Source organism: Geotrypetes seraphini, chromosome 8 (assembly GCF_902459505.1).
Source record: "Geotrypetes seraphini chromosome 8, aGeoSer1.1, whole genome shotgun sequence".
Taxonomy (NCBI): Eukaryota; Metazoa; Chordata; class Amphibia; order Gymnophiona; family Dermophiidae; genus Geotrypetes; species Geotrypetes seraphini.
In genome coordinates, this window is record NC_047091.1 from 11,542,858 (window position 1) to 11,555,524 (window position 12,667).

General features: G+C 37.0%; 1 protein-coding gene across 16 annotated transcripts in view; it reads right to left on the reverse strand.

Moving 5' to 3' along the window:
• PUM1 (pumilio RNA binding family member 1) overlaps positions 1–12,667 on the reverse strand; it is a 235,689-nt gene that overhangs the window by 45,559 nt on the left and 177,463 nt on the right. For all 16 annotated transcript variants that reach the window (XM_033955218.1, XM_033955226.1, XM_033955225.1 and 13 more), the window contains one exon: positions 11,791–11,920. In XM_033955218.1, coding sequence (XP_033811109.1) covers positions 11,791–11,920 — 130 coding nt within the window. The remainder of the gene's footprint in view (positions 1–11,790; positions 11,921–12,667) is intronic.

Sequence of the window (12,667 nt, forward strand, 5' to 3'; positions counted from 1 at the left end):
AGGATATAACCCTGCTGGAAAGGGTACAAAGGCGAGCTACAAAGCTAGTAAAAGGTATGGGAAATTTGAGCTACAAAGAACGCCTCAGAAAACTGAGCTTGTTCACTCTGGAGAAAAGAAGAATGCGTGGAGATATGATAGAGACGTTTAAAATACTAAAAGGACTAGATAAAATCCAGCAAGATGTATCGTTATTCACGTTGTCAAATGTGACTCGGACGAGAGGTCATGTACTGAAGTTGAGAGGCGACAGGCCCAGGACAAATGCCAGGAAGTTCTGTTTCGCACAGCGAGTGGTGGACGCTTGGAACGCTCTCCCGGAGGGCGTTGTGACGGAGACCTCCATTATAGGATTCAAGGGCAAGTTGGATGCATACCTCCTTGCAAATCACATTGAGGGATACAGGTAAACAAGGTCTCATTATGAAGCACCTAGTTGGGCCTCCGCGTGTGCGGATCACCGGACTGGATGGACCAAGGATCTGATTCGGTGAAGGCATTTCTTATGTTCTTATGAGACTGATCAATCAGGCATGGAGAATTCCCCAGTCTTATGGGTCTTTTTACAGAATGTTCCAGAAGACATAACCATATGTTTCAGCCAAAAGAGAGCTATGAGAATCATGATTCTTTAGTCTCATTTGAGTTCCAAGAGAGTCTTAGTTATTAGGGGTACTGCAAGACGCTTGTGCTAAATACCCTCTTTCCAATCCAGTAACGAGGCATCAAAGGAGAGCTTGCTGTGTGTCTGTATTCTAGAACAGAAATAAAATAGATGTTTGTCACTCAGGGACCATTTATGTGACTGAAGTATGTGATTCACTTGCCAGAGCACTGTTCCTTCTTGGTAGGTACATAGCTTTAAGGGCTATCCTGTTCCACGTTCTGACAGTTTCCCAAAAGCAGAAGGTAAGATCCTGTTCCTTCCCATTTACTGAGAGAATGCACTCGCCACCTGATTGTTGGTCTGTAATAGTACATATAATGTTGTTGGCTAACCAAACTCTAAAAGCCTTTTCTTATTTGTATGTGTTTTTTTGCTCATTTTTCATATTATGTATGGTTTCTTTTGTTCTTTGTCTTGATAAAAGCGGATTATAAAAAACTATATAAGTGTATCAGACTATGCTAATTCCAGGAAATTTCCTCCTGGATAGAACATAATCCTAGAAAGTGGAGTGTTATCAACATAGGTTCCACAGCTCAATCTGGATGCATCTGTTTTTGAGCATTATTTGAAACTAGTCTTTAAGCCCGTTACATTAACAGGTGCTAGAATAAGAGTTTTTACCTCATTCAAAATTGTCATTTCTTTAATAAGACACTAACTTTTTTTTCTGAAGCCCTCCAAGTACCCTATTTTTTTCTGCGGCCCTCACAATTAAAGTTTAACATCTTTCCTTTCTCAAAACTGACACATTTCAATCACTGTATGGAAAATAAAATCATTTTCCCTACCTTTGTTGTCTGGTGACTTTATTTTTCTGTGCTTTTAACTCTTTCCAGGACCTCCTGCATGCTTCTCCTTTGGTCCTCCTTCCCTCCCCGAATCAACAGCTATCTCGCCCTCCCTACATGAGTCCAACTTTTCACTCTCTGCCCTCTCTCACTTCCCCATTGTAACATTTCTCCTCCCCTCCTTTCTGTCCTCCCCATCCATCTCACCCTCTCCACGTCCAATACTTTCTGCCTCCTGCACACTTTCTCTGTCATTGTCTCTTCCCTCAGTGGCATCCCTCTTTCCCACCCCCCAACCCAACATGCTCTCTCCCCATGCACCATCTCACCTTCACCTCCAGTGTATAGCACCTTTCCTTTCCCTCCCTTTCTGCCAGGTCCAGCAGCACCTCTACTCCCTTCATTTTCCTCTTCCCTTCCCTGCTCCCCCTGTCCAGCAGTACCCCTTCTCCTCTGTCCAGCAGCACCTATTCTCCCTTCCTTTTACCTCCCATGTCCAGAAGTACCCCTTCCTTGCTCCCCCTGTCCAACAATACCTCTTCTCCCTTCCTTTTACCTCACCCCTGTCCATGTTCTCTCTTCCTTTTACCTCCCCACTGTCCAGCAGTACCCCTTCCCTGCTCCTCCTGTCCTGCATCCGCTAGCTTTAGTTTAGCTTTAGCCGCGGTTTCATCAGGCAGCCTCGGAGCTTTTGCTAGGCCGGCCCGCCCTGCATCATTTAAGATGCGAAGGCAGTCAACCCCAGTTCCTAGTCTTGACCACAAAGCTGGTTGGGATTTCTTGGCTTCCACCATCCTGGATGAGAGCAAATCTATGTTGTATTTGGGAAGATCAAGAAGAAGCAGGATACATACATCTCCTTTGCCCTTCACCCCACTACCTCCTACAAGAAAAGAAGGCTAGATCTGAAGTAAGCAAGGAGAAGGATTTAATGGCCATCCATGTACTCTAAGTAAAGCAGCTGCCACCTTAATTTTATCCTGGAAGAAAATTTCTCCATGGCACGGTACAGAATGCCAGTAAGCCATAAGGATGTTCAGGTGCATAGGGAGAGGAATGGCCAATAGGACAAAAAAAAAAAGGGAGGTGATAGTGCCATTGTATAAGATTCTGGGGAGGCCCCCATTTAGAATACTGTGTGCATTTCTGGAAACCACACCTTCAAAAGACAAATAGTATGGAGATGTTTCAGAGGGCCACTTCAAAATGGTTAGTGGTCTCTGTCATGAAACATATGGGGATAGACATAGATCTCAATATGTATACGCTGGAAGAAAGGTGTGAGAGAGAGGATATGATTGAGACTTTTAAATCTCTCTGTGACATTAAAGTACAGAAGGTGAGCTTGAAGGAAAACTTTGAAATAAGAAGGCACAGAACTTTGCAGCGCACGAAGATGGCTGGGTAGAGGATTAGCTCTGTTGTGACAGGCAAATTTTATTAAGATTTTGGCAGTTAAAATTAAAGAAAAGTGAAGGAAAAGAGAGAATTGAAGTAAGAAATGGCTTCGGGTAAAACTAGTAAAAGTAATCCGGTGAATTCAGGAGCAGGAAGTAAAAAAAGAACAAAAATTGATTCGGTATCCCCGACAGCGGTCCCTTTGCCTCAGGAAGAAATTGATAACAGTGATTTGATGAATGAACTTCAGAAAATTAAAGAAATAGTAAGTGATAACGCTAAAAATATAAAAGATGTGAAGAAGGAAATAGAGAGTCTGACAAATAGAATGCAGGCAGTTGACTTCAAAATTGAGCAGTTAGAAAAGCATGCTGAGAAATCTGAGGCAGAGATGCTGGTGTGTAAAAAAGATCACAGAGAAATAGAGGCGTTGAAAAAGGATTTTGAAGACTTATCAAATCGTGAAAGAAGGAATAATTTGCGTCTGATTGGGATACCTGAGGGGATTGAGCAGAATGATCCTATTCAATTTGTGACTAATTTTATCCCAAAGATCTTGCCATTTAAAAGTTCTTTTCCTTTGGAGATAGAAAGAGCACATCGGATACCGATGAAAAGATCAAATAGTCAGAAGGGTCCCCGTCCAATAATCTTTAAGCTGCTAAGACATCAGCAGGTGGTAGAGATTATAAAGCTGGCTAAAACAAACAAGGATCTTAAATGCCAGGATTCTAAGATCTTTATAGTACCTGACTTTGCAAAAGCTACAGCTTACAAAAGAAAACAGCTTTTGGATTTAAGACCTAAACTGAGAGCAATGGGAGCAAGATATGGATTGATATACCCTGCTATTATGAGGGTAACTTATGAGAATAAAACTTATAATTTTGAAGAAGCAGGCAAATTACAGGAATTTCTAGATCAATATAATTTGCCTATGGTTTCATGAAATTATTTAGAAAATGTAATAAATAATATACTTAGATTATTTTTGGTTTATATTTTTGAGTGAAAATTGAAAGATATTTTATAAAGAAGGAAAAAGTGGAAAAAAAATAGAAAAGGAGAAAATATTTTCTAGAAAATTGTTGCAGTTAGGTTTAAGGGGGATCAACATTTCAAACAAGATTTAAAGAAAAGAAATGAAAAATTTTAAAGAGACAATAAGAAAAGAAGAAAAGAAGATTTTGACAAGGTAAGAAGAGGGATGGAGCATATAGGAAGTGAAGAAAATATGAGGAACAATTATAAGATTTGGATGGTTTCTTAATGTGAATTTATAATTTGCATTTGAGCGTGACTGAGATAATATGAGGACACATAAATGCTGCATTGGAGAAATGTGGGAACTTAGAATATAATAAGATGAAAAATACAAAAGACTATTGATGTAAAGAGAAGAAGATGTGAAGATGGACTGATGGAAATGACTTGAGCATTATTTAGATTTACAATTTGCATCTGAAATTGACTGAGATATAAGGATGATGTTGCAAAAATACTTTATTGGAGAAAGATGAAATAGCAATCTGCAAGAAGATGGAATAAGAGACTGAAACAGCAGGATGAAGATGTACAAGTGTTACAGTTGTGCAGAATGGAGAATAGACTGTAATAGATTGAAGATGCAATGAAAATTAATGAGAGTTTTAAAAAATATGAGGTCTGCTTGGTTGAAATGTTTGATCCTTCTTTTGATGTAAGGTTAAAAAAAAAAAAAAATGAATATTATAGGATGGAGTGATGTATGTTCCATTGAAGTTGTGAGAAACTTAGGTTAAAAAAAAAAAAATAATAAAATAATAATATTAATCTTGGGGGGGTATATATTGTAAGAAATGGTTTCCAAAATATTGGGTATATACTTTTATAAATATATTAGAGGTATAGGATGGAAGAATGTTTGGAAATTTGAATGAGAGGGGAAGTATATAATAAAGAATTATAGTAAATATAGGTATTTAGGGTATTGAAGAATGGATTGACTGCAGGATAATTTAGTGTTGGTTGTTTGAAAGATTAGAGAAAGAAAAATGAGTATGTTATTGCCTGTGGGGAGTTTATTTTTGCTCAGTAATATGTGCGTTTCGAAGTTTGCATTTGTGTTAGGGGAGGGGAGGGTGGGGGATGGGAATAGGGGGGATGGGGAAAGAGGGGAGGGAGGGAGACTCATATATTGGTTTAAGGAAAAAGAAAAAATGTATATTTTATGTTTGAGTGGATTATATATGTATTTTATATTTTATTTGTAAAATGGGTTTTAAAATTTTTTCTTTGAATGTAAATGGCCTTAATCACCCTATAAAAAGGAAAAAGGTATTGGAATATATTAAACAACAAAATATAGATATATGTTTCTTGCAAGAGACACATTTGTCTGGAACAGAGTCTATGAAGCTGACAGATAAGTGGATAAAACAATGTTTATTTGCACCAGCGGTAAAAAAGAAGGCAGGAGTAGCAATATTGATTAATAAAAAATGTTCAGCAACATTTAATATGGTAAAGGCAGATCCTCAAGGAAGGTGGGTACTTGTTGACATGAGCATGGGCAGTAATACAATGGCGTTACTAAATATATATGCACCTAATTCGAATCAAAGTGAATTCTTTAAATCTCTACAACAATTAGTTTTACCACTGGCTACTACTAATTTAGTGGTGGCTGGGGATTTCAATGCTGTTATAGATCCAATAATGGATAAAAAGCCTAGTAGAATTATGAAATCAATGGGATTAGAAAATTTGATACAAGCATGTAATTTGAAAGATATATGGCGTATTCTTCATTTTAATGATCGGGAATTTACATTTTGTTCACATGTTCATCAATCGTTTTCAAGAATTGATTATATATTTGTTTCAGATCAGATTGTACAGCAAGTTGTAAAAGCTGACATAGAACCAATAGTAATATCTGATCATGGTGGTGTGTGGATAGAAGTTAACTTATTAGATCAAGATAATTCCAAACCTGTATGGAGGTTTGATAATACTTTGCTTGCTGATTCTAAATTTTGCACTGAATTTCAGATAAAAATGAATGAATATTTCAGACTTAATGACCTAGAGGAAATGTCGATTGGAATATTATGGGATGCTTTCAAAGCAACTATGAGAGGACAAATTATATCATATTCTGCGTATAAAAAGAAACAGATAAGAAAGCAATTTGCAAATTTGGAAAAAGAAATTAAAAATTTGGAATTAAAATTGGTTAATAAATGGGAACAAGAGACATTTCAATTATTGTTAAAAAAAAAATGTGAATATAATGAAATTTCCTCTGGATTAGTAAGGAAAGATATTTTTGCTCAGCAAACGATGTATTATGGTAGTGCAAATAAGGCTGGAAGATTATTGGCAAATTATTTAAAAGCAAAGAAAAGAAAGGAGAAAATAAGCATAATTAAGGATGAATTAGGACATTCTCATTCTCAAATTGGAAATATATTAAAACAATTTTTAAAATATTATAAGTCACTGTATTCTTCTGAGTCTTATTTAGATAAAGAGAAAGATGGGTTGGATTTTTTGAGTTTAGTTAAAGGACCTAAGGTTCCTGATCATATAAAAGGAAGTTTAGATAAACCTATATCATTAAAAGAGTTACAAATGGCATTGAAATCCCTTAGAGTTGGGACCGCTCCAGGTGGAGATGGATTTACAGTGGAGTTTTATAAAGAATTTCAAATTTCCCTTTTACCATATTTATTAAAACTATATCAGGACCAACTGAATAAAGGTTGTATATCAGGCACTATGGCAGAATCTTTAACTATTGTTTTGCCAAAGCCAAATAAAGATCCAACATTGGTGTCAAATTACAGGCCTATATCTTTAATAAATGTAGATGGTAAAATATTAGCTAAGATTTTAGCATTAAGATTGACTAAAGCTCTTCCGCATATAATAGGAATAAATCAAACTGGATTTGTTGCTCAAAGACACTCTTCAAATAATACTAGACTGGCATTTCAGATGTATTATTTAACAAGACAAATTAATGATCCGGCTTTTTCAGTATCACTAGATGCTGAGAAGGCTTTTGATCGTGTAGAATGGAATTTCATGTATCAAGCTATGGAATGGTTTGGTATTGGATCCGGATTTATACAAATGATTCAAGCACTGTATAGCTCCCCAACTGCTCGTTTATACATAAATAATAATTTTTCAGATGCTTTTAAATTGCAGAGGGGAGTTAGACAGGGTTGTCCATTATCTCCTTTGCTCTTTGATATAGTTCTTGAACCCTTGTTGTTAGCTATTCAACAGGCAAAGGACATAGAGGGTATTCCATGTGCTGGAGTGGAATATAAAGTATCCGCTTATGCAGATGATATATTGCTTCATTTGAGGAATCCGGAAACAACAATTCCATGTCTACTGGAGATAATAGATACATTTGGAAAATTCTCAGGATACAAAATAAATTGGAATAAATCAGAAATTTTACCTTTAAATGTGCATTGTACAAAAGGTATACTTGATTCTTTCCCTTTTATTTGGAAAGAGGATGGTATAAAATACTTAGGTATTTGGTTGAATAAAACACTTGAAGAGACAATGAGAATAAACGAAAAATTTTTATTACAAAAAGTAACAGAGTTATGTGAGCAATGGAATCCTTTACATTTGTCATGGTGGGGAAGAGTTCAAACTGTTAAAATGATGATTTTGCCTGTAGTTTGCTATCAATTGGGAATGATACCAGTGTTTTTTCAGGGGTCTTTTTATAAAAAATTAAATAGTATTCTGGTTAAATTTATTTGGCTGGGTAAAATTGCAAGAGTGGCTCTAGTGTCTTTGCAAAGACCAATTGAGGAGGGTGGGGTAAATTTTCCCAATTTTTATAGGTATCATCAGGCCTATATCATGCGCCAAGGTATGTATTGGGTCCTCCCAGAGCTTTTGGAACAATTACCAGAGTGGTTAAGGGTGGAGAGATCACTTATTTTTCCACTTAGGCTTGATCTTCTGCTTGGTATAAAAGTGCCTAGAATACGTAAAGACAATAGAGTATTAATGGATACTTGGAAAACATTAAGATTTGTAGATAAATTAACTAGTGATTCTATTTTAAAATCGAAACAGCAGACTATTTGGGTAAACTCCAAGATACAAATAGGCGGGTTTAAGATTGTCTGGAAGGATTGGATTAAAGCAGGTATAAGATCCTTAACGGAAGTAATTGATAATGGTAAGCTGCTTGATTTTTCACAATTGCAACATAAATATGGTCTGAATAAAAAACAAAGTTATAAGTGGTTGCAATTGAAGCAGGCTATTCAGGTGGGGTTCCCTGAATGGAAATCTTTAAATGATCATTACAGCTTAGAATTCTTATGTTTCCAGGCAGATTTTCTGGGACACCAGGCCGCAAAGTGGTATAAAATGATATCTAATTATTTGAATAAGAAACCAAAAAATGGATTAAGAGATATTTGGAGCATTGAGATTAAGCATCAAATTAATGCATCTCAATGGCCACGTATTTGGTCTTGGAGAATTAAAGGTACGATGTCGGCATCTATTAGGCAAACATGGTTCTTTTTGTTGCATAGAGCATTCTGGACCCCTACTAGATTACAAAAATTAGATTGCTCTAAGTCTAATAGATGCTGGCATTGTAAAATTGAAATTGGAACTTTAGACCATCTTTTATTTTATTGTCCATGTATTCAGGCATTTTGGATATCAATATGGGATCAAGTTAATATATTGATGGAAAATCATGTAGCATTATCCTACGACACAGTGATTTTTGGAATGTGTATGAGGGCCAAAAGTCAAATATCTGCAGCAAACAACAAATTATTGATGATTCTTACTGGAGTGGGAATTCAACAAATAACGACTAATTGGAAAGACTGTTCTAGATTGAATTGTAGTTTTTGGTGGAACTCAGTTTGTCATTTATATAAGATGGAAAGATTTCTTGCCGTACAGAGGGGATATTTTAAAAGGTTTAAGGAGGTGTGGAGGCCATTAATTGAATATTGTAATGATTAAGGGTTATTCTTTTTCCTTAGGGGATAATTTGTAAAAATGGGGGGGAGGGAGAGTCTAAATATGTATATGTTTGGATAAAATATTTTGTTGATAGGGGAGGGGATGGGAGGTGGGTGGAGGGAATTAAAACATGTGTAATAATATTGCTTAAGAATGTCAAGTGAGTGATGTGAATTACTTGTAATAATATTGTACACTTGTTGAAAGAAATAAAAAGGAATAAAGATGAAAAAAAAAAAAAAAAAAAAAAAAAAAGAAGGCAAAGCATGAAGTTAATATTTCTTTACAGAAAAAATGGTAGATGCATGGAATGGTCTCCTAGTGGAGGTAGTGGAACAAAGACTGTCTGAATTCAAGAAAGTGTGAGACAGGCACATAGGATCTCTTGAGGAGAGAAGGGGATAGTGGATGCTGCATATAGGCAGAAGAATGCTGGGCTGCATAGAGAGAGGAAATGCCAACAGAAAAAGGGAGGTGCTAGTGTCCCATACGAGTCACTGGTGAAGCCCCACTTGGAAAATTGTGTTCAGTTCTGGAGGCCATATCTTGCTAAGGATGTGAGAAAACTTGAAGAAGTCAAGAGAACGGCAACAAAAACGATATCAGGATTGCACCAAGAGACATATGAGAAGAGGCTCGAATACCTGAATATGTATACCCTAGAGAAAAGAAGGGATAGAGGACATAATAAAGAAGTTTACATACTTGGGTTTTAACCTACAAACAAATTGTTTCTAGAGACAGAGAAGCAGTAAAACAAGAGGACTTAATATGAGGTTGCAGGGTGACTTAGGAGCAATGCCAGAAAACACTTTTTCATGGAGAGGGTGGTGAATGCCTGGAATGCCCTTCCCTGTGGAGGAGGTGAAGGCAAAAACAGTGACCGAGTTAAAAAATGCATAGGACACAAAGGATCCCTAAATAAGAGAGGATAGTATCAACACAATATTTGAAAGATCATCAGGTCAACAACTATAATTTTATTTACGATGGGTAGAGTTAGCTTTGATGGTGACTAAGGCACTGGGACAATGTGGCTGATGCCGGATGGATTTCTATGGTATTGATTAGGAGCAAGCATGCATAGTTCATACCACATTCATATCATTCGAGTGCAGATCTTCCTTATCTTGGGGGGAAGGGGAGGACATCTTATAGAGGAAGTAAAATGAATAATTTCTAGATGAGTGCAAGACTGCAGGGCAGACTGGATGGACCATGCAGGTCTTTATCTGTCATCATTTACTATGTTGCTATATCACAACGAAGCTTCTACCACAATACACTGGAGATGAACATCAGCACAGCAGACTTCAAACCTGAGACCAGAGGTGTTAAGTGTATTTCCTCCAGACAGTCAGTGGGCAGCTGACTTTTTCAATGCATCAACAGATGTCAAAATGGCAGCATCACATTGAATAAATAAATGTTCCAGCTGTAACTGAATTTCTTCATGAGCTACTGCTCAAAAACTGCCAATTTCAAAAATGTGGAGGACAATAGGTGGTGGACAATAGGTTCCAATGAATCATGTGGGATGCATCAGAGGCTTGGTCTTAGATTCTTAGAGGCTATCATGTTTCATCTTGTATGGAGGAGGATGAGTGGTCCTCTTGATGGGAATTCTTCCAGAATACAATGATTTTGACATGCTAATGGTTTGAATGTCGTACCCTGGTTTCCATTTAGGATTCAACCCCCCCAGACCCTCAACAATGAAGATGAGGACCAGTTCTTTCCTCTTTTGTGGTCTGAAGTCAGAGGATGTACACTCCTGATGGCCTCTTATCAATGCTGAGTGTAATCAATGCACTCTTGATGCCAATGCATCTCCACCTGGACCATGAAGACCAATTCTTCTAATGCTATTGTTGATGGACCAGATGCAGAAAAGCTAAACATTTGTTCAACCAAGATATTTGACATCTGTGTATACAAAAATATAGTAAAACCCTAGGTATTGTAAACTCTTACAGGAGCTTTATTGTGGAAAGTATAAAAAAAAAGAAACAGTTGCAGTAAAATCAAATGACATAACAGTGAAAATTTACACCCTAAAAGTTGGCCTGAGGGTGGTTGCAAACAAAAAAAAATGCACAGCAGCCAAAAGCCTATTTAAGGATGTGAGGACACCAGGAATCTGCAAAAGGACAAGATTTGAAATAAATTCACTAAATTAACAACAACAACAAAATCATCTTAGAAAGGAGGTAGGGCGACATCTGAACGACTTGCAGAAATATGAAGACCGAGGTAGTCTCTGCTTGACAGTAACAAATGGGAGCGACATATGCATGATAGACTTCTCTAAAGTTTAGGATTCATCTAAGTTGGAGAAGCTTTCCCATGTTTGGCTCTAATGGTAACAACATCAATAAGGATTTATCCTGCTTATAATCAAAGAAATTGTGCTCCTATCAAACAAACATGCACATTTCCCTAAGAGCATTGTCCCTATCCAACTGCACACTATAATTGTCCATAATATTTATATTAATTAGTTCTCAGGATTTTTGTTCCATTGAAATGCTCATATTGTTGCCCCAGCCTGCTCTTTTCAGTGCATGCTGTATGTTTGCTCTTCAAAAAACAAATACTTTAATTCAACATATGCAAGAGATTATCAAAGGCTTGCCTATTATAGAAAAAGTGTGGGGTGTGGCCGAGTAGGCTTATGCTTCTGTTGACTTTACTGCATTTACATGCTCACACTTGGGGCTCCTTTTACTAAGGTGCACTAAAGAAATTAGCACACGCACAAAATTACCATGTGCTAAACCCGCGCTACGCTTCTAGAACTAACGCCAGCTCAATGCTGGCATTAAGGTCTAGCGCGCGCTATTCCGCGCGTTAAAGCCCTAACGCACCTTTGTAAAAGGAGCCATTAGATTAATTCTGGAATCCATACTGAACACATACCTCAAAGAATTTCTGGATGACATAATTTCCAAACACATCCACCATTAGTTGGTACGCTGCCTGTAAAATTTCATTGAATACAAGCTGACGCTCAGCTGGGGTAGCACGTTCTAGTTTCAGCTGAATAAACCTATAAAAAAAATGCACACTCTCTGGTTGATTGAAGTGATTGATAAACAATTAAATACAATATATAAAATACAATGATTTAAATTCATAATTCTGTATAACAAGAAGCAACAAGGTTTGCTTTGCTGAGTATTCTGCATCAGCAAAAAAAGTGTTTTTACTCTGGGGTTCCAACATTAATTACTAAAAATGGTTGTAACATACATAGTAACATAGTAGATGACGGCAGATAAAGACCCGAACGGTCCATCTAGTCTGCCCAACCTGATTTAATCTAAAAATTTGTTGGGGGTTTTCTTCTTCTTGGCTATTTCTGGGCAAGAATCCAAAGCTCTGCCCGGTACTGTTCTTAGCTTCCAACTACTGAAGTCTCCTGTTTTCCGTTTTGGTTTTTTCCTTGCTTGAAAGGGAATAATTTTAACTGCAATAAGTGTTTTAAAGAAATTTGTCAAACCAGAAAAAAAAGCCACACACACACGCATTCACAGCTTGGTCCTCACATATGGGGAAAAAAACAACCCACTGCTCAATCAGTACATCAACCACTGAGAAAAATGAGAGCAAATGCATACTGCCAAGAATTTTACCAAGCCACCATAAAATCAACAGTCAAAAATCTGGAGTTTTCTTAACGCTTATTACTGTTCCATTAGTTAACGCACAGACCAGTAATACAAAATAAGTTACATTTGACAGAATGCCGCATTTCTTCTTTTTCCTTTTGCAGATTCAGGCTTATTTGTACAAG